This window comes from Equus przewalskii, chromosome 17, assembly GCF_037783145.1.
Source record: "Equus przewalskii isolate Varuska chromosome 17, EquPr2, whole genome shotgun sequence".
Lineage (NCBI taxonomy): Eukaryota > Metazoa > Chordata > Mammalia > Perissodactyla > Equidae > Equus > Equus przewalskii.
Window position 1 is genome coordinate 42,127,740 of NC_091847.1, and position 22,689 is coordinate 42,150,428.

Consider the following 22,689-nt stretch of genomic DNA (forward strand, 5'->3'; position numbering starts at 1 on the left):
AGGAGTATTTCCTATAATTTCTTAAGTTTTACAGGTATACATAAAGAAGTAAGAAACTACTATCAGTAGCAAGATAATGTAGTCTTAACCTCAAATCAGAAACAGAATGAAAAAGTCTATACATTAGATTTAAATAGTATTAATAAATAGACATGAAGTTTTACCCATTCGTGATGTCATAGATGTGATATGTTGCTGTGTAAGAATATCTCCAAAGCTGTCAGAAAGAAGAGAGGTAAAGACAAATTATAACTCTTAAAAAGCTTATATCAATAATGTATAATCATAGTTCATTCAACTGAAGGTTCAGAATTATAAAAGGACTATTTTCACAAGGCACTAGGAAGGATATGTTTCAATTCCAAACAAGTCTTCATTTAAAGAGTTTTACTGGGGACTTTTGTGTTTTTTGTCCAAGTTCCAGAACTAATCTCAGCGGTGATTCAACTCTCACGCCATAAAAAGCACATCCAAAGACATTTCTTAATATAAAAAGCTTTTCTTTGACACACTCTATCCTAAGAATTTTCCCTTTATGCTTTACCTTGATTGAAATAAAACCAGGATGATTTCTGTGGCTCATAGGATTACCCTGCACCTGGGCAATTCAGTATAATGACACCCTTTAAAACTGCATAAAGAGAATTTCATTCAGTGTACAGTTTTGTTACAGAATTCTTGCCTTTTCTAGATAGTTTTCTCTTTTTTAAAATAATAGAAATTAAAAAAATAAATAGGAGATATATAGCTTATAATGACTCCTTAAAAAAACTGCTCTTTTTGTCATTGAGTATATTTGTGCTGCGGTTAGTGAATAATCCAAGTATTAACTTGGATTTTGTTTCTTAAAAGGGCTTTCAAACTCTCGGCAAAGAAGCTGCAGCAGGTTGAAACACGTCTTCCTGACAATTGTCAGAGAGATGTCAATCTTTCTGAAGATTGCTGGTGATCAGGACTTGGTCCATTGGAAAACAATCAGCTGATTAAACAACCGAGGAGAGCGAAGATTGACTGTTCATTCTGTATATCAGCGAGTTTTGCAGGTTGAGTTGGTTATGAAAAATGGCAGTTAAAACAAAGGGTTTTTGATCTAAAAATAATTATTAGCAATTTAATTTGATAGTAAATTCTTTTGTTCTTTTGCAAAAAGAAAATCATCTTCAGGATATATAAGTAGAAAAATAAGATGATTAACTTCCCTCCGTAACTTCATTCAGGAAGGGGAAATGAAGTAAGGCTAAATGGTCTGGTTTGGTGGATGCTCCTACAGTAGGATTTTGAAGAAACAGACTTAAGCCCTGGTCAACCACTGACTGTGTATTATCTTGCTTGAGCAAGTGAGTTAAATAAGCTACATGTTGATTTTTCCATTTTCAAGAATAATAAACATTCACAAGGTTAAAATAAGTGAGAATTAACTAATGATTTATAATGTCAAATAGCTTTAGAAGTATATAAGGTAATTTTCTCATTTCTGATGAATACAGTGTCCCCAAATGAAATTTTTTTCCTCCCAGAGGAAAGTAGTTTCTACTACTTGATAACCAGACAAGAATGCCAAATTCTGAATTATTTGTATACATTTCAATTATGCTTTTTGGGCTCATCTAGAATCCACATTAATTTTTTGAATATTTAGAGATATAGATAGATTCTTTGTTCCTCTTACATTTATAAACCAATCTGTGGATTAGTAGGAAATATAATCAGATATACACAAATTAAATAGTCAATACCTTTAGATAATCACTTTCTAGATATGCAAAGTGCCGATCAGGTGATAAGCCATAATTTGAAGCATTCACAGTTTTCTGAAATTATGAAGAAGTTGATTAGAACGCATAAAAAAAATAAACAGCCATGTAAATTTGTAGTTCTAAAAGAATATTATATCACTGATACACTCCTATATACATGTACTTTCAATGTAATTAAAGAAAATGTTTATGAAGTACCTACTATATACAAAGAAACATTAAACACTATGGGAAGAGAATGTGAGAAGATATGCTTTGTGATTTCAAGAAGCTTAAAATGTTAAACCTGTAAATAAGCAACTTACATTACGAACTAGAAAATTCTGTAAAAGAGATATAAACCTAGCACTGCAAGAGCATGAAGAAAGAGGTGATTGAATCCACATGAGAGGATCATTGCTTGCACAGAGGAGGAAAGTATTATTAACTTGACTTGAGTAGGAGGATTGAGAGTCCAGGAGGACAGAATAGTGTGTGTGCACATATCATAGCTACCATTTATTGAGCATTTATCCTCTGTTAGGCACTGTCCTAAGGACATTCAAATGTTATTTCATTCAATTCTTATATTAACCCAAAGAGTATTGCTATTCTCGCTTGACAGAGGGAGAAACTGAGGCACAGTGAGGTTGGTGTAGTGTAGAAGCTTACCCAAGTTTCCATAACTAGTAAGTGACAGAGCCAGAATTTGAACCTCAATTTGTCTGACTATAAGGATGGAGTTCTTAACTGAGTTCTTCACTCAGTCCTCAATCTCATACCATACTACTTCCCCACAGGAAGAAAGATGCTAGGTGATTTAGAGGAGGCATGGACAGTAGTCCAGTGTGACTGAAAGAGAGAACTGGAGGAGATCTACAGGGGAGATTGAGCTGAGAAGGCGGTTTGGGTCCAGATCAGGTGCTAAGAGTTCGGACTTTCTTCCTTGGTCAGTGGAGAGCTGGCAAAGGTTTTGAGGAGGAAGATGATGTTGGATACATACCATGGTGGTATTACTCAAAATGGTATAAGATTCTCCTGTTTCAATATTATAAAATACTATATTATTATCTGTAGACTGATGAAGATATTCTTGTCCTTTAAATAAGAAGGAAAACAAAACTTGAAATGATCTTCCTTAATATGAAATACATTTATAACAGAGAAATCTCTTCTATTTCACAGATTTACTTTCTTTCTCCTCCCTGTCCAATACATGTTGTTTTGTCAGATTTAAAATAATAAGGTGATGGTGAAAGGGAGGAAAGGATGATTTTTTCCACTTTACACAAAGATGCTATGTTTGCCAGTAGCAGCCCTATTCTAACCAGTTCAGGGTGCTCAGGGATAAATTGGGTTTTCTCTGTGTTACGAAGGGGATAAACCAATAAAAAATGGTACATTTCTTTTTCAATAAAAAAATGCATTTGGTTTGGGTTTGATTTAGTTTAAAACCTATTTTGTGTGTGCTTTATTTTTTGTGTGCACTTTATTTTCTCAAGAGAAAAATGAAAATATCAACTTTTATTGGCACTTTAGAAATAAACTATGATGTCAAAAACTATTTAGTTGACCTTACCATTTGTTAGATTGGACTTATTTGACAACATCCTATTTTGAAAACCTATACCCAAATATCAATATTGTGGCCTTAAAGGATTTGTTGTTAGGGTGAGAATTATCCGTTTCTCAGATTATCCAGATTAACAATGGAATTTCGCTTTTGGTAAAATTCTCATGACCTCTCTTAAATAGGTGCATATCTCCCATTCTGAAAAACTATACCTTACACTCAGATTATTCCAACAATGCATTCTCTATTTTTATTTTTCTGGTAAAACTCCAATTGGCATCATCGCTATTGGGTAAATCAGCTCTAAAGGGTTCTGTCAAAAGTGCTTTGGCAGCCACTTGACTTATCTAAATAATTGCTCTTTTTTCCTATGTCAACTTGTATGGCTTCCATTACCATGGAGATATATTGGCACTAAAAACAGAAAACAAAAACATATGTTTTAAAAAACGTGAAGAAATTATTTACTTACCTGAAATCCAGTTTGGAAAAAATGTTTTATAAGTAAATGTCCCATTTAAAATATCCTTCAGTGCGAGCGCTCTTGCTGTACTTCTTTCAGAGTTCTGAACTTTGGGGGAGGAAGAAACATATTATCACTAAAAAGAAGGTTAACAACTCAAATAAATTCTAAAGGTGTCTCTGATCTTTTCTTTCTCATATAACGAAAAGATCTGCCATTTGCTAAATACGTGTTTAACTATTGTCTTAATAGCTATAAGCATTATTTCCTTTTTTATAGGTAGGGTAACTGAAGCATAGAGGTAATTTGATTGCCTGAAAGGGAACACTGGTGGGAAAATGTTGAGGAGTTTGAAGGGTATATAGGAGCACCATGCTGAGCAGTGGGGATGTTATTCTTTAGGCAGCAAAGAGTTGACAGAGGTTTTGAAGAAAGAAAATGAGATGAGGTTCCAAGAACTCTAGGCCTTGCAAAGCTGGGGTTGCAGACCATGTGGGTTTGACTGAAGACCTAGCCTTTTAAACAGTTCACTCTGTTTCCTCATATATGTTTGCCTTAGATTTCTACTTATTTATCAATGACGTATTTTAGCATCTCAGTTAATCAGATGAGACCAGCCAGAATCCTTACCTTCAGACATCTCAGGAGGGGCATTAATGAATATTCCTAATATCTTATCCTGACTAGGGAGTCTTATAAAGAGATACAAAGACCGGAAGAAAAGAAAACGACACCATCTAGACAAATGATCTTAGAAATTCCAACAGTAGAGGTTTTCCGTGTAAAAACTAACTTAATGTAGCTCCAAAACCACAAGCAAATTTCACCTATATTTGAATCCTCCAAAACAACTGTGTTTTTCAAACATGACTCTATTCTCAGAACAAACTCATTACAGAGCCCCGAAACAGGCAGATACGCCAGATGGGTAGTATGACAACCAACGTTCAATCCTCCTTTATATCCATACTGCCACTCTGCATCCCTCCCACCTCACCCCTTCTCCAGGCCACCACTTCCAGAACCAAAACTGAGAACAATGTCCTATACCTGGAATAGCATTTTGGAATCTGGCATTCACCCACGTGAAAATAAAACTGTCGAAGAGGAAAGCTGTAACTCTATACTCCCGCTCAACTCTTCCATAGCTTTCCATGACTCTTAGGATAAAGACCAAGAATGTTAGTCTGGTCTACAGGCCCCAGGTGGTCTGGGACAGCCTGCCCCTGCAGCCCCTTCTTGCCCCTCACTCATTACTTTCTAGTCTCCAAGCATGCTGGGCTTTCTGTTCCTCAAATACTCTTTTCTCTCTCCAGGGCTTCTGCACCTCGCTCCACTCTCTCCCGTCTTATAACTTGTATCCAGCCTTTAGTGCTCAATACAGGGGCCACTTCCTCTCAGAAGCCCTTCCTGACCCCCTGGTGTGGGTTTGGTTCCTTTATTATACATTACTATATTCCATATTCTATTTTTTAGAACATTGGTCTTGGTTTGTAATCATGTGTGTATTCAAGTGGTTATTTTATTAATGTTTCTCCACCTCCCATTGTATTCTCAAGGCAGTCACCAGAAGGCCAGGGACTATATCTAGTTTTGCTCACCATCACATCCCCAGTGTGTAGCACACAACAGGCATTTAATAAATATCTGTTGAATGAACGAATACGTGAAATGAAAGATGGAAGGATGGATGGATGGATGAGGTCTGTGCCCTCTTCTTCACAAAATGGTTCTACTACAAATTTCCTGTATGGCTTTAGGAAGTCAATCTCTGATAACACAGCTTGCTCACCTGTAATACAAAGGACCAGACTAGAAAATGCTGACAATACCTCCTAGCTCTATCACACTAGATTTTGAAATTTGAGACTCAACATGCTATAGTAACCTTGTAGTCACATAAACGTACTGCCATGTGATAAGAACCAAATAACCACTTGGATAATAGCATCTTCTATTATTTTAACAGATTTACACTGATCTATGTATGACCCGCACACTTGTTTAGGGTCATAGATTTTTTATTAATTTACTAAGAATTATTCTGATGGCTATAAGAACACAAGTTACTGGTGAACCCCTTGGCAACCAGACACTAAATACTTAATAACATTGGTACTCTATTGTTTTAAATAATCATCTGCTTACATTCTCTTTGCATCCTAAGTAAGGTTGTACATATCATACAGTTACTTATAATGAAAGTTCTTCTGTTAAATTAAATGGTCTTGTGCAAAATTCATACTACTGATTTTGTAATTCTCATTCAACGAATAAGACACCATTTTACTACAATAGCATTAGAATAATTGTTAAGTATTTGAATTCAATTTTATTGAACTCTCTTAAGAGCAAATTGCAATCTGTTTCTAATGTAGTCATGAGGAAATTCTAAAAACATTTGTAGTGGAAATTACTTTCCATTTGAGATACATTTAATTTGTGTCTACACAATCCTGAACATCTAGATGAAAATGTTAAAATTTAATGAATCCCTTTATTGTAAATATCACAAAAACCACAACTAGATAATTGTTTTTTAAAAAACTTTGTTAGTTTAATAAATGAATATAATCTTGGTGATGTCTCTTTTTTTTGTCTAGCGTAAATAATGTTTTGATTATGGCTAATGACTTGTATAATAGATTTTCCTATTTAAGTATCCTTGCATATAATTTTCCATACTTGCAATTATGCTTAATTGAGAAATTCAAAGCTACAATTAGTCTTTACTTTTATAGAAAGTTAAATTAAGTAAATAATTCAAGTGAAACATTTAGCTCTTGCTTGGCACATGGTAAGCAGTCAATAAATATTAGCTTTTGCTATTATCATAGCTTATCAGTATTCTTCAAATAAATATTTTTGATCAGTGTTTGCTAAACTAATTTGACCACCAGAACATTCATTTTTTTGTTTTTGAATATCCACTAAAATCATGGTTTGGAAAATGCAGTTTCAGATTAGACTGTTAGAATATACAATTAATGTTTACTTTTATTCTAATACAAAGAAATTTATCGATTGTACTTAGAACATTTTGGTTATCATATAGCTCCATAACTGAAATATCACAGTTATGATCATAAGTATAGTTAGTACTGATATTGCTTATATGGCTAAATAAAATTCATTAAAGTCAAGAGTTTCAAATTATTTTTTAAATAACTAATCATTTTCCTTCTCATAATATTAACAATCATGCTGATCCTTAGCAGATTTCAAAAAGACTTTAAGGATTATTTACTCTTTTAGAACCTCCAACTTTGATTATACAGAAAAGTTACATGAGAGTATATTTTATGTTACTTCCTAGTTAGTCATTTATTTTAAACAAGTACGCAGTAGCTATAAATGCCAATAATCTATACAGAGAACTTAGCATACGTTGTATTATGACTCAAAATATCTGTAAAGCAATTTGAAACATATATTAATTGTACTACTAATTACTATAATGATAATAGGCCCCACTAGCACCCAAGAAGTGATGAGTGGATATACAGAAAATATATCCAGAAGAGCTAGCTGTATTTACATGGAAATAGGGTTCATGGCACAGATTTGGGTAGATGATTACTCCTAACCTCACAGGTGATGTAGCCAGGGCTCAGAAGGTGTGATTACGCTGGCGTCAGTCTTGGCTCAGAGTGAAACCAAATTAAATGCAAAAAATTTAAATTAAGCATTCTTTGCTTTCTGCTGGAAATGACTGCACGTTCATAAATGCAATGGAGTAATGTGTCTGCTCTGAAATGCTGCCTTAGGTCACATATTAAGAGTTATGAAACATAAAGTTTATTTAGAATTTCGACTCTAAGTTCTGGTTCTTTGTACATCTAGAAAGATCATAAACATAATAATGTTTCACTACACTACCAGTGTTGACCCCTATATCAATCACCAAAAGAAATGATCTTCCACTGGACTCTATGAAAATTCCATTGGCTTATTGCTATCTCAATACTTACCCAAATTTGTTGAACATGAACCTTTTTCATCTCTCTATATATGTGAATTGCATAAGGCATAGGTCTTTACCCTTGAGAGTAGAGTGTGTTTGATTATCCTCACTATTATATGCCCACCAGCTAAGGCAGTGCTTGGCGTATAGTGAGAGCACAATAAATGTTTGTTGAACGAAAAATCGAATCAACTGGACAAAGTTTATGTTAACTTGTTTTCACTAATCCTCCCCCAAAGATATACATGCCCTTATTCTCTACCTTCCTGTCCATGTTGTAAATTTCATAAATATACTCTTGTACCTGGATATGCCTTCGTTTAAATTGTATCAAAATTTAGTCCTTGGAGTCACTTGGAATGCTTGTTTGAAAAACAGATTCCTAGTCCTTATCTCAAACCTACTGATTCAGAATCTCTGGGGATGAAGCCCTGGTAGTTTTCATTTTTACCAAGCCTCCCCAGGCAATTCTTCTGCAAAGAATCTTAATTATTTCACTGAATCTGCTAGCTCCAGTGTACTCCTGTGCTTGTCAGTGGAATCGCTCTTTGCCTATAAACCCTTGGTAGGTGGGTGCGGCTGGCCTGCATAGGAATCCACACCTCATGGACATAGACTCCCCACATCTAAGTGTTGATCGTGGCTTTTAAGGAATGTTAATGGTCTCCTTTAACATTTATGTCCCTATTCAGTCCTCTTGCTCATTGTCTTTTGATGCTATGTCCAAATGAACTTTTTTTAGGTACATTCTCTCTGCTGATCCTTGAGGAATGGAAAAAGGGCAAGGGGATTGATTCTGCCCCAGATTAGATTCAAGCAAGAATGCAGGAAAAACATTGGGGGTCATTGTTTTCTAGTGTTTTGAATGTGTATGTGTGTGTAAATCAGTACAAAGTGCATCTCTATAGCATCAATCACGCTAATTAAGTTCCAGTCACCTGAAAAATATTCCACTAAGAATTATTGCTTGAATAAATAGATTTTCATGCCCCCTTCCAAATCGTGTTTTAATGCTGAAATAAAATCTTTTGATAATTTTGGAAGTTTAGTTTTGGCATCTATAGTTTTTCAACTCTAAATAGTCGAGCAAAAGTGGAAATGAATTCTGAAAGCATCTCTCTCTTCCATACGTAACTGACACTTATTTGATTAACACAATTCCTGACAGTGCCCTTTTATTCAATTTGGCCCATCTTTAGCACAGTTACTCACTCACTGCTTAAACACTCTAATTAACTATATTTTAATTATTTGCATTTTTAACTTAGGAAAGCAAAGATGAAAATTATTTCAATTATGAATCCAAGAAATTACAATTCACAGAAATGATTCACAAGTAAGTAGTGATTCACTATTCTCTTAACTCCTTCTTAAAACTTTGTGTTTACTCTTTAGTAGGATTCTATTTCTATTTCTGCCATTTAATTTTCTAGTCCTGAAAAACTGGGAGTAAGTGTCAGAGCAGAGACATCTGACGTTAGCTCTAATATTCATCATAAACTAAATGAGAAAATATGGTTTATTAAGTGGGCATACAAGTGGCTGGCAGGTCCTTTTGTTTTCACTTTCATATTTGACCAGGAGCTGATGCTTATGAGGCCACCTCAAGAAAAGTGACATGGACTCACAGGCACACTGTACCTGTCTTTCTGCTGCCTCTGCAGAGATGCTGTCTATGAGGAGGCATCTTCTCCAGCCGTTGCACCGGGTCGGGGCAAGTGTAGGAAATACTAGTGTGGGAAATATACTATTTTAAACTAATATTATATTGGAGCAAAGGCTGACAACTTTGAAAAAAATGGACCTAAGATAGCTTTAGACCAATAATATGAAGTGTTATAACTTACTAAGTCCTATAGGTACCAAGCAGTCTACATGCGTGGTCCCATTAAATCCTCACAGCAACTCTCTGAGAGAAGTACTATTATTAACACCATTTTACAGGTTAGGAAATGGAAATTAGGTAAAGTAATTGGCCGAATACGTAACAGAGCTGGAGATTAAATCCAGCTCCATCTGATTTTAGAGGCTGGGTGCTTCATCACTATACTATGATTTCAAGTGAAAGCATAGCAGCAACACATAACAAACACACAAGTAAGGTCAAGAACCAAGCAACACACAAGGGGGGTAGAATGATTATACCTAAAAACGTAGGTTAAGAGAAAAGACGCAAGTTGAGCTTTGTCAAAGCAAAGCGGTCACTAGCAAGCTTTCAAGTCTGGCTGCAGGATGTAGGAGCTCTCAGCTCTGAAAGCAATTTTCCTTGGTTCTCTCTACAAACAACACTGAACAACATAAGTTATTCAAAGGAACTATCAGCGTTTTTAAGTCCATTTGTGTATTACTTTATTGTTGTGCTGCCAGCTCATCTTTCTTTAATCTCGACTTTAACTTTTGGTGTGGCTCGTATTGGGTAACTCGGGACTTGAGGAAGAGCTGCTTTCCCCAGCAGTTTCATTCTCCCAGAGTTTCTATTTCCTATCCCTAGGCTGACTCACCCCCACCATCACTGCCGCACCTGAAACCCGTTGCATTTTCTTCTCTGTATTCCGGACCTGTATATTAAACTTCCTCCTTCACATCTCCACTTACATATCTCACAGGCTCTTCAAAATCAACACGTCCAAAGCTAAGAAAAAAGAAGTTCCAAGCTGCCCCTCCAGATTTCTCCAAGTCAATGGCACTGTCATCCACATAGTTCCTCAGTTCAAATGCTTGAGGGTCACCCTTGACCTCCCCCTTCCCTCATCGTCTTTATCCAACACCCAGGCCTAACCACTTTATCTCCAAAATCTTTCTCTGCTTTGTCTGTTTTTCTCCATTTCTACTGCACCCCCACGGCCAAGCCATTTCTCACCAGGCAGGCTAATTGCTCCACCTGTAATTTTATTCCTGATATTTCATTTTGGTTTGATTTACATTTTCCTAATGATTAATGATGTTGAGCATCTTTTCATGTGCTTATTGCTTATCTTTGGGGAAATGTTTATCCTTTGTCCATTTTTAAATTGGGTTATTTGCCTTTTTATTATTGATTTGTAAGAGTTCTTTATATATTCTGGATGCAAGTCCCTTATCAGATATATGATGGGCAAACATTTTTTTCCCATTTTGTGGGCGGTCTTTCACTTTCTTGATGGTTTCCTTTGCAATCCAAAAGCGTTAAATTTTAATGAAGTCTGATGTATGTGCTCTTTCTTTTGTTGCCTGTGATTTTGGTCATATCTAAGAAACCACTGCCTAATACAAGGACATAAAAATGTATATCTATGTTTTGTTTTAAGAGTTTTATAGTTTTCACTTTTACATTTAGATCTCTGATCCTTTTGTTTTGGAGGAAGATTAGCCCTGAGATAACATCTGCTGCCAATCTTCCTCTTTTTGCTGAGGAAGACTGGCCCTGAGCTAACATCCATGCCCATCTTCCTCTATTTTCTATGTGGGATGCCTACCACAGCATGGTTTGCCAATGATGCCATGTCTACACCCGGGATCTGAACCAGCGAAGCCTGGGCCACCGAAGCGGAACGTGTGAACTTAACCACTGTGCAATCAGGCTGGCCCCAATCTCTGATCCATTTTGAGTTAATTTTTATGCATGGTGTGAGAAAAGGGGTCCAATATCATTTTTTGCTGGTGAATATCCAATTGTCTCAGCACCATTTGTTGAAAATACTTTCTCCATTAAGTTGTTATGGCAGGCTTATTGACCAATTAACCACAAAATGTAAGACTTTATTTCTGGACTCTCAACTCTATTCTATTAATTTATATGTGTGTCTTTATGCCAGTACCACGCTGTCTTGATTATGTAAGCTTTGTAGTAAGTTTTGAAATAAGGAAGTGTGATTCCTCCAACTTCATTCTTCTTTTTCAAGACAGCCGTTTAGGGTCCCTTGCATTTCTGCATGAATTTTAGGATCAACTTGTCAATTTCTGCAAGAAACTCATCTGGGATTTGGATAGGGATTGTATTTAATCTTTAGATAAATTTGAGGGGTATTGCCATCTTAAAAATATTAAGTTTTTGACCCATAAGCACAGGATGTCTTTCCACTTATTTAGATTTTTTTAATATTGTTTATTGCTAATGTATAGAAATATGACAGATTTTTATATATTAATCTTGTGTCCTGCAACTTTTCCCAACTTGTTTATTGGTTCTAGTAGTTTTTTAGTGAATTCCTTAGGATCTGCCAATTGAGAGAGTTTTACTTCTTCCTTTCCAATCTGGATACTTTGTATTTCTTTTCCTTATCTAATTGTCCTGGCTACAGCCACCCATCAAATATTGAACAGAAGTGATGAGAGCAAACATACTTTCTTGTTCTTGAAGTTAGGGGGAAAGCACTGAATCTTTCACCAGTATGATATTAGCTGTGAGTTTTTTGTAGATGCCCTTTATCAGGTAGAGGAAATTCTTCCTATTTTTAGTCTGCTGAGTGTTTTTATAATGAAATGGTGTTGGATTTTGTTAAATTCTTTCTCTGTGTCTATTGAGATGATCATGTGGTTTTTGTCCTTTTTTCTATTGGGATGATTTATTACAGTAATTGATTTTCAGTGTTAAACCGACCTTGTGATCTTGGGATAAATTCCACTTGGTCTTGGTGTACAGTCTTTTTTATGTATTGCTGGATTTGGTTTGCTGGTATTTTGTTGAGGATTTTTCCATCTATATTCGTAAGACATATTGGTCTGCAACTACTGTCTGTAACTACTCTTCTTGTGACACCTTTGTATGGTTTTGGTATCATGGTAATACTGGCCTTATAGAATAAACTGAGAAGTGTTCCCTTACTTTTTAGAAGAGTTTGTGAAGGATTGATAATAATTTTTCTTTAAATGTTTCATAGAGTTTACCAGTGAAGCCACCTAGGCCTGGGGTTTTCTTTGTGGGAGGTTTTTAAATCACTAAATCCATCTCTTTAGTTGTTGCAGTACTATTCATGTTTCCTATTTATTCTTTAGTAAATTTTGGTAGTTCGAATCTTTCTAGAAATTTGTCCATATCATGTAAGTTATCTGATTTTTTCACATACAATCTTTCTATCCTGTTCCTTTAAAGAATCCTATTACAGTTTTTCTATTAAGTATAAAATCATAATCTTATAAAAAATTTAATTTAGATACTAAGCAATCCTATTCTTTTTTTAATTAATGGGAATAAAACTTAATAAGGATTACAAGTTATTCTGTTTTTACTGCATAATTTTTGTTACTTCAGAAGGATACTGAAATGAAGAATAAACTCTTTGCTCTACATATAACAGGAATAAATTTTAAAAAGACTGAATAGTATTTGATTATCCTATGGAAAGATCATTTCAATCTGTGCCTACTGTGTTAATTATTGCTATATTTTAAGGTTCACTTTGACTGCCTCTGGTTCTTAAAAACTTTTAGCCCTGATCCTACATCCCCGATTTGAGCTCTAGAACATGTAGTTTTCAAGGTATATCTGTGACTAGATATTTTTGTATAAGTTTTACACAATCGCTTCAGAAATCAGAGACAGGTAAACTCCTCTGCATTATGGGAATTGTCCAAAGACTGGGATTATTTTCTAAATTATTCAGAATTTGGCAAACCTCAAAGAGAGTTTGCCAAGCTTTATCTTCTGTGATTTTAAAATCCAAGTGCAAATTAGAGAAATGTAATCTGAAAAGGTGATCTGTTTACACTCAACTCAAAAGCTCTTTTGTGTCCGTGAACTTTCTGAACCTTTTCCTCAACCTTTTCGACTCCCCCATATTTCCTCCAAAGGAACAGTGAATAAATAAGCTTAAAACTCTTAAGATATTTGAGGGAGTCTTTCACAATTCTGAATGTTGATACTGGGAAAATTTCAAGCCTTAAAAATATATTCATCTCTTCTTTGAAGATGATTTCATCTCACATGCATCTTACTTTACAAAAAGTGATTGTTGAGGTTGTAGTAGTAGCAATAGCAATAATAATGATAGTAATAATAACAACAGTGGATTTCTGCCTAAAATACTGACATTCCAAATGACATTTCTTCTTATAAAATATTGATTTCTGTTCTGTCTGAATTGTCTGTGACTTCAGATGTCTTCTGAAATAAACTATATAAGGCATTACTTAGCTAAGTAAGCAATCATTATACATTTTATATATATATGTATATACATATTTTACTATGTTAATTTGTTTCCATAATTTTGGCATCATACATTGGTCTCCTTTTGGTTCCTTGAACTTCCCAAACACTTTCCTGTTTCAGGGCCTTAGTATCTTTTTCCTCTGTGTTGAGGGTTTATCACCCAGCTTGTATCCTCCCTGTCCTTAAGGTGTCTGCTCAAATATCATCTCAGAGAAGGCTTCATTGACCAGCTCTGTTACGGACTGAATTAAGTCTCCCCGAAATTCATAGAGTGAAACTCTAACCCTCAATGTGATTGCATTTGGAGATAGGGCCTTTCAGAAGGTCATCAAGGTTGCATAAGATCATGATAGTGGAGCCCTAATCCAATATAACTGGTGTCCTTATAAGAAGAGGAAGAGACACTAGGAGTGTGTGGGCGGAGAGAAAAGGCCATGTGAGGACACAGCAAGGAGGCAGCCAACTACAAGTCAAGAGGGGAAGCCTCTGGAGAAATCAAGCCTGTCTACACCTTGATCTTGGACTCCCAGCCTCCAGAACTGTGAAAAAATAAGTTTGTGTTGCTTGTGCCGCCCAGTCTGTGATATTTTGTTATGGCAGCCCCAGATGTCTAACACAACCCTCACTCCAGTTGTTCTCTACAGCACTTATAAGAATTTGAAACTGTCTGTGAATTTATTTGTTCACTTGTTTATTACCAAACTACCCTTTCCTAAGGGCAGAAACCTTGTCATTTGTGCCCTAGACCGGTGCCTGGTATTTGGAGGGTTCTTCATAAATAATTGTTGGACAAATAACCAGTGTCCGGGAGCTGCTGTGGACTTGCCATTGTGCTAATCTCAGTCTTTTTCACACTCAGTAGATGGTTATTTTTAATCCCAGGAGGAACCGTATGCCTCCTTCAGTCCAAAGGCTAAAAATCCACCTGTTCATTGAGGTTGGACAGATTATTGTCAAGGAATATGGCATCTTGTGCATAATAAAATAGAAAGTTGTAGGGTCTGTGGCAAACTGGAGAAGGCATTGTCCATCTAAGGACAACAACTGCTTCTCAGCTATTACCATGGGCCCCATATCGCCAGATCTAATATTTAAAGAGAAGCCAAAATATAAATTCTTATGTGAAATCTTATGATTTTTAAAAATTGGCAACTAATACCAATTTGTATAAAACACTGAAGGCTCAAAACAACAACAATAAAAGGACAAGTGTTTAAGGGTAGACAAGAGGGCTTCAGGGTGATCTGAGGCTTCACTCATGCTGGTTCTCCTTTCACTGAGAGGTCCTGGAGGCACAGCACAGGCACGCTGGCTATTTCTCCACACTGCATACCTCTCTCATTTTTCTTTCACTCAGCTTTATTCTCCACATCCCCCACCCCAGCTTCCTTTATCTTTTCTCTTCCTTTCTTCTCTCTTGCTTTTGCTTCAGAGCTTCCAATGTCCTGTGACTGTCTTGCATACAAAAGTTTCTGAGAAATATTTGCCGTTTTTGATCCAAGGAGGTGGGAGATAGGAACAGGGAGGATACCCACAGATGAAGAATTAAGAAGAACTCAGAATTAAGAAGAACACTGTTGAAATTGAAACACACCACACAAAAAGGGCTAGTTGCTTTCTTTGTGTGTATGTGTATATTAGGCTGAAGAACACAGTAAAATTCTAGCTATCGCTTATTAAGCAGCTGCTACAAGTCAGAAATTGTTGGAAAATAATAGCTGATATTTATTGAGTGTTTGCTCATCACCATGTGGAGAACTCTGCACTCAATAGAATTCAAGGAGAGGACAGATAACTCCCATACTTCCTTTCACAAATGAATATCACAAAGTCAGGTCCAGGAATTCAGAAACTATAAATCATGAAGCTAGGCCATATGGAATTTACTTTTGAAATTCTGGAGCCTCTGCTACTTTTCAGTTCTAGTTTTTTGTTTATTTGGTTTTTGTTATTGTCACCTCTGTAAATCTCTTAAAATGGGGAGGTCTGTGAGTTTGTCTTTGGGGTTGGTAAACACCAGGGGAAGATGTGGAGCTTAGTTTCCACCTTCCGTCTGATGGCATCTTCACACAGGAAAAGAATTGATGCTTGGGAACAAAAGAAAAGGTATAGAAGCAGGAGAGTAGAAAGGAATCAGTTGAAGGGGAGTAGGTTGAGGCCAAGGAGGATAGCCTGGGACTAAGGGGCAGAAACCCACATATGTTTTGCGTTTGGTGAAAATAAAACTGAGAAAATTCAGAAGTTTCAAAAAAAAAAGTCCCTTATTTTTATTATAATGTGAGTAATCTAAACAGTTCTTCCTCATTTTACCTCTACATTTTCCTATTTGCCCCTAAACTCCTGCCTACTTCCTCCACATTCTTGTAATCTTGAGGCCGGTGTTCCTGGGACCCTTTCCCTCTGTGGAAAAGCCCCTTTCTTTTCTTTTCTCACTTCGACCTGGTTGGAAATGACAGAAATCCTTATCCCTTATTGGTGGTGATGACTATGTATCCTTACTGGGTTCCCATCCTGCCGCTTAGAGGGAAATGTAGACTATTGTACCTTTATTTCAACAACTGGCACAACGATGAGCCGGTAGTTAGTGGGATTAATTCATTAATATATAAATAAATGAATGAATGTTTCTTAAGTGGGTTTTTAAGTTTCTCTCAGGAAGACTGTCCTTATGCAGGCTCATAAATTCTGGGCTAAGAATGTGAGGGCACCTAAGGCAAAGGTGAGGTAATGGGATTTCTGAGGAAGTGTGAGAAGGCCAACTAGAAGCTTACTTGGCTTTGAATTCTCCAGTCCTCCTTCCCTTCTCCTGCCTTGTCACCTCAGATCCTGTCCTCACCAGGCACTGGGCAGATGTGAGTGAGAACTGGACCTGCAGCTTCAGACTGGGGATAGTTAAGGAGTGGGGTGTGAGAAGAAAGGGGTGAAGTCAGAAGGACACATACAACATCAGGGCTGCCTATACCACTGACTTCAGGGAGGGCTTCAACCCTCGTCCTGCTAAGGCAAGTAGGGGAATGAATAGTCCCAAGTACAAGTTAATTGACATTCTGAAATGTTCTTCAGCCAATTTAGAATATAAAGTGATGATATTATGATAAAAAAAATTAGTTCTCAGCTTTTTCATAATTTTCCAGTTTCTGAATGAGCAATAAAATTTCATCTAAAGTTTAGTGTGATTATTTCATTCCACCAGGGAATTACTTTGCTCTGAAAGCTATCCTGTTGGTTGAGACAGAAACTTATGTTACAAATGACATAGGACTTTTATAATATATAATTATGTTAGTTCATAACATATATTTATGTGTATAATGTACATGTCTAAACTTGGGAAGAGGGTAAGGATTGGGATTATATACAATTACACAAATGTTCACATGTGTGTATATTTATATACTACTTGTAAATGTGTGATTATAGTATACTTCTTATTAGAAATTGTGGCTCAAATTCCAAAGTGCAAATGCAATCTATCCTTGTCTGTGGATGTGGAGGCAGGCTCACAATAAAATCCACACACTTCTGTTCTCTGAACATTTATTCTGAGGAAGCGAAGTGTCAATTTCAAGTACTCATGAGTTTCTTTAAAAGATCAGAGCTAATTTTGAATGGATTAGCATTCAACAGTCAATAGGACCTAATCCACCACCTGACAATTGTTAGTATGAGGTAAATATAACCCCAAAAGCACTGAGGTGAAATACTGCTCTGAAAACAATTTTAACTCTAAAAAATAAAAAAATATGGTGCATACGACACATCTCAACAGCCTAAGAATAACTGTGTGCTAGCAGAGAGCAGGAATAAGGATGGAAGATTAATACTGAAGATACAAGAGCATTGCCTTCATCTTATTGGTTAACCTCTTCTTTTTGTAATTCTGTGAAAATCCTATGATCATTTTGAATTTTTCAAAATATTTTTCTATATTTCATTTTTTTAAAGCAACAGATCATTCAAGACTCATACATTCTTCATTCAGTTGTATGTATATTTATATTCATATATTCAATATACATCCTTTACTGTCAGTTAATTTTTAACCAAGATATTTCCCACCTTAGCTCTCATAAGCTTTTAGTATTTGTTAGTACATACTTTTGCCCCTTCCCTAGACCCAAAGGCACAAGACCTGTTATTGCTGTATGTTTTTCCTGTTTTAGAACTTGAGCTTCTCTTAATAAAGAGTTTATAAAAACCTAATTCCCCTAATACCCTAATATCACTGGATTATTTATAGCTGGAGTCTTAATTTAAATTAGCCCCAATATCAGTCCATAGTGTCTTCCATTTTTCAGCAAAGTGAAATCAATCTTAATCTAATCTTTTCTAAAAGGATTGATTTATCAATAAACATAATGCTTGTTTAATAATATTAAGTCTTCTAATTTGATGGTTCATTGTTGCTGCATCTAGAACAGCAATTTCACTTTTCTATGCAGCTCTTCCTGAGATCTCCATTCTTGACTGCCTCCCTAAATTTTTGCAAAGGCTCCTAATAAAAAACTCCATGGGTTCTGTTTTAACTTTTCAATTCTTACTCATCTTTACTTTCCATGAGGCAATCCAATAATGAAAAGCAACGTTAGTTAAAAATATTGTCTCTAAAGCTTGTGATTTACATATATTTTGGGAGGATGTGGGGGTGATACAGAATAGTGCTTAGGTTTTTCTATTGCCGAAATAATACTGGAAATCCCTTCCTACCCTTGCCTTAAATTCCTCAGTATTTCTGGTTTCTCAACAACATATCTGTGAGCTTATACATCTTCTTAGCAATAACAGACTTGCTTTGGAAAATAAGGACTTAGGAAACGTTCAGTCACTTGTGACCATGCATTAGAGCATTCTCCAAGCTATTCTAGGCAGATAGAGTAAATCAGAGAAAATTCTTACCTCTTAAAGGACGTAAGACAACGCACATTACCAATAAAGCAAGCACAGCAGAGGTGGCAACTCCAAACACAATTTTTAACCATGTCTACATAAAATAAAATAGAAAAATTAGACATACACACAGTTTCTGCTAACTATTGGAAATGGCAAGACTTTGTTTACAACTAAATCCTGTTTCTCCCTCCCCACAAAGCCTTTGATTGTATTCCACTGATCTGGCTATAATTGCTGGAATTCTTCCAGCTCTGCAAGGACAAATGTTTCTACGGTATATTTAGAACAATGTCCCAATCCCAACCCACTCCAGGAAGTACATACTTATGTACGAATCCTTACCTTCTAAACAATAGAAAACTTTGATCGCACTCAATTCAGCTCACCCTCATTCTTTAGCAATACCTGAGGCTGCATATACTAACCTTCATTTTTCCAGATGTTTCTGAAAGTTAGCTAATTCTGACTTCAGAGCGTGGGTCACTAGATCTGTGAAAACCGTTGAAAAGAAGCAAGTCTGCCTTCGTAGTTGGAAGCCGAAGCTAGGACAAGGTTTTTTTTTCTTTCCACGGACTTTTGAATACCGTGCCAAATTTCAAAAGATTTCTGTAAAATTAGAAACAGATTTTGGGGGCGTTCTTGGCCTTGAAATGAACTGTGAATGGCTCAAGGGAGGTTTTATAGCCTTCTCATCCTTGTAAATTCTACACCACATCTGCTTACGTTGACATACAGAGGTTTTTAAATTGTTTTTTTACAAGTTCAGGTTTATGTTTCATTTTCTTCTAGAAATCACTCACGGATCACTTTGGCAAGCCATTGGGTTTTGTATAAGCTCTCTATTTGCAACCAAAAGAAGAATTTAAAATAATTCAAATTTCCAGGTATGTACATTATACATATGTCTAATTTTTAGCAGAGGAAGAAAATTAAAGCCACATAAAATTTTGAGAGAAATAAACCATAGAACTGCATTTTTTCTTTCTCTGGGAGATTAGGAGGTACTGCAGACAGAAACGTTTTTCTTTCAGCACAATTTCTTTGTCCATATAGCACCATATGCACTTTCAGTAAATACAGAAGTTTAAAAATTCAACTGTCTAAACCCACGACTGCTTTACTTTAAAGAAACAAAATGCCATCTGGTGAAATTTAGTATGGGTTAGGTGTGTATGCACAGGCCAGAAAGATGGAAAGATCAGTAAGAATAATTTACCAGCAGACCTTTGGAAGAATGGAAATGGCTTTGCAAAAGTGATATTTTTCTTCCCTCTCAGAATATCTTCTGAGAGAGAACATTTAGTAATTACAAAGCCTTTGAAACAAATAAAAAAGCATTGAAAAGCGAAGTAAGTCTTATGTTCAATTTCATTTTGGCTAAATCTACATAATTCCAAAGAAATTGGTCAACCTGACAGATCAGTAAAATGGTTGACTGAGTTAAAAAAAAAAAAAGTACACACACAACAGTTTCCTGGAGTATTCTGGCTGGTTCAATGCAATTCACTCGGATAGATTCTGTGGTTCCACATATACACCGTTGTTAGTCTACTGTATCTTTAGTTTTTCCACTAATGGTTTTCTTCTTTGGAAGTCTGTAATATTCCCAACCTGACTAAAACAAATTTCTTGGTGATCTTTCATGAATTGTTCATGAAAGGTAAGGAGGAAATGTTACTGAAATTTGTTGCTGTTTGTTTTGGTCGCTTGTCTGGCTAGCATGGGAGGCTTTCTCCAGCAAACGGCAGGACAGTGGCTTATGAACTTCCTCTCAGACATTCTCCAGACAGCCCTCCTGGAATTCCAGCCTTATGAAAATTCTGTTGAGGAAAATGAGTCATTAACCACTTACTGGCAGACAGATGTAGCCACTCCAGCTTCTAGATGAGCCTTCCTCCTTCGCCGTTGATGGGGCCAGCTTTTCACAAACTGTAGCAATCATTAAGAGTAATATCCAAGTTATGGTAGGCACTTGTAGGCATCTCCATGTGATTGTGAGATCCTCAAATCCAAGATAAAAGCCACTAGCCAGGCTCCAAATGAACTGCTCTCATGTGGGTCCTCTCAGATGGAATGCCTTCTTTGGAAAATTCACACAGGCTGTTCTCAGAAGTTCTGTCCCAGGCTGCCAAAGCCCCAAAGTCCACAAGCACTTTTTAGAAAGGGTTTGCTTCCAAGACTTTATATTCTGAAGAGAAACTGACTGTAATAAATGATGAGGGTGTAATTAAGATGGATACTATTTGCATCAGCAATTAAAAATGCACTGACATGTGACCGGTCTGAGTACCACTTAGGATTGCAGCCAAGTGTGGGCATCTATAAGAGACTCATTTAACAGGTTCTCTGGAGAAATTGGGGGGCTTTAAGAGGAACAAATTTAAGTTGAAACTATTAGTAGGGGGAAAAATTACAAGACTGAAACTTGTTTATTTAGTTTTGTTTGTTTTTTCCTCAGGAGGTTGGGTGATTCAAACTGTAACTTCTGGAAAATTCTTACTGGTTTGAACTGTAATAAGAAAAATGAGACTGACTACAGAAATAAAGATGTTAGGAGTTTTTCCATCTGATGAGTTAGGGATATATTGCTTATAACAGAGCCACACACTGCCATTCCTTTGAGATAACATACAAATGTTCCAATTTTCATCCAAATAGGGACTCCCACAAAAATTTGGATTCTTTTAATATTATAATGTCTTTACTGGCTTTTTCTCCTTTTAGAGTCAATATGAAAATGCTTATGCTGATGCTTTTTTTTAAACATTAAGGAAACTGACCACTATTCTTAGTTGGCACAGTTAGTTAATGTCCAGTCAACAGTTTTGTTGGGAAAACAAATATGAGTAAGCCATGGTCTGTGTCCTCGGGGAGCTTACATTTTAGTACAAGCATGGCAGGTAAATTCTTACATATTTATTTCTCTTGCCTTGCTGGAGATCTTGCTGAGCATGAGCCTAAAGCTCGGTTTGTGCTTAGTAGGAAAGAGCACCCTGACTGGTTGGTGATTTCTGCGTGGACTCTGAAGGAAGGACAGAAAATACACGTAGTGCATATTTATAACCCTTAATTCAAGTCTAATTTTTGTCAGGACCAGGACTTTTCTCAAAAAGCAACTCTGGATCGATTCAAATGCTATAAAAATGCAAAGTATGATGTAGGTTTGTAAAAAATTAAGAGTAAGAATTAGATTTTTCTAAAGATGGACCTTAGATGGCTTAATTTGGAATATGACTACATTCTTGTAATCCCATTGGGTAAGTTAACTATAACATAAATCCTTAGCTTACTAAGAGAGCTTTCTAGAACTATTTAGTAACAGCCATCGTACGTCTGCTCCAAAATGATTTTGATTTAGGTGTTTTCCCAGGAAACACATTCAGCTATACCATCTTAGAGTGTAAAGGTAAGACTACGCTGAAAGCATAATTAAGGATGTTGTCTTTCTATTGGAGGGTAGACAGATAAAGAAAGAGGGATACATGCATTAACCAAAGGCTCAGACAGATTATTTAAGGACAAGTGACAAGCAAGGGAGGGCAGGAGTGGAGCCAACACAAGTCTCGATTTTATCCTCTTCAAATAAGAATGTGCTCCCGAGAAGGCCATGCCTGCCCATTTGATTCCACAGATTCAATAAAAATTTCCTGTTAATTATTTATACAAAGTTATTTAATACATTACATATTTCATTTAACTCATATCAATATTCATTTTACTGATTAGGAAATGGAGTTCAGAAAAATTAGATAACTTTCCCAAGATTCTATCACAACCCAGTGTTATATTACATTGCTTCTTTGTGGTACTTCCTGAAGCTGATTCCAGAGTAATAACTATTTTTTTAAATTTTGATTGACATCTCACTGATTTTTCTATTGAGAGACATCTTAAGGGTGTGAACTGAATCACTAGAACCAAAATATGCACAAT

At 36.1% G+C, this 22,689-nt stretch overlaps 1 protein-coding gene across 10 annotated transcripts in view; it reads right to left on the bottom strand.

The window, feature by feature from the left end:
- The window catches only part of FAP (fibroblast activation protein alpha), a 74,215-nt gene extending 53,230 nt beyond the window's left edge, over positions 1–20,985 (bottom strand). For 2 of the 10 annotated variants that reach the window (XM_070581408.1, XM_070581405.1), the window contains exons 1-7: positions 20,609–20,886; positions 19,182–19,362; positions 18,763–18,847; positions 3,782–3,880; positions 2,740–2,834; positions 1,737–1,811; positions 165–217 (exon numbers count right to left, since the gene is read on the bottom strand). In XM_070581408.1, coding sequence (XP_070437509.1) covers positions 165–217; positions 1,737–1,811; positions 2,740–2,834; positions 3,782–3,880; positions 18,763–18,847; positions 19,182–19,187 — 413 coding nt within the window. In that variant the 5' untranslated portion in view covers positions 19,188–19,362; positions 20,609–20,886. Of the gene's footprint in view, positions 1–164; positions 218–1,736; positions 1,812–2,739; positions 2,835–3,781; positions 3,881–16,637; positions 16,749–18,762; positions 18,848–19,181; positions 19,363–20,608 lie in introns of those variants that run through there. The other 8 variants (XM_070581412.1, XM_070581409.1, XM_070581413.1 and 5 more) reach the window with 7 other exon arrangements.
- Between the last annotated feature and the right edge of the window lie 1,704 nt (positions 20,986–22,689).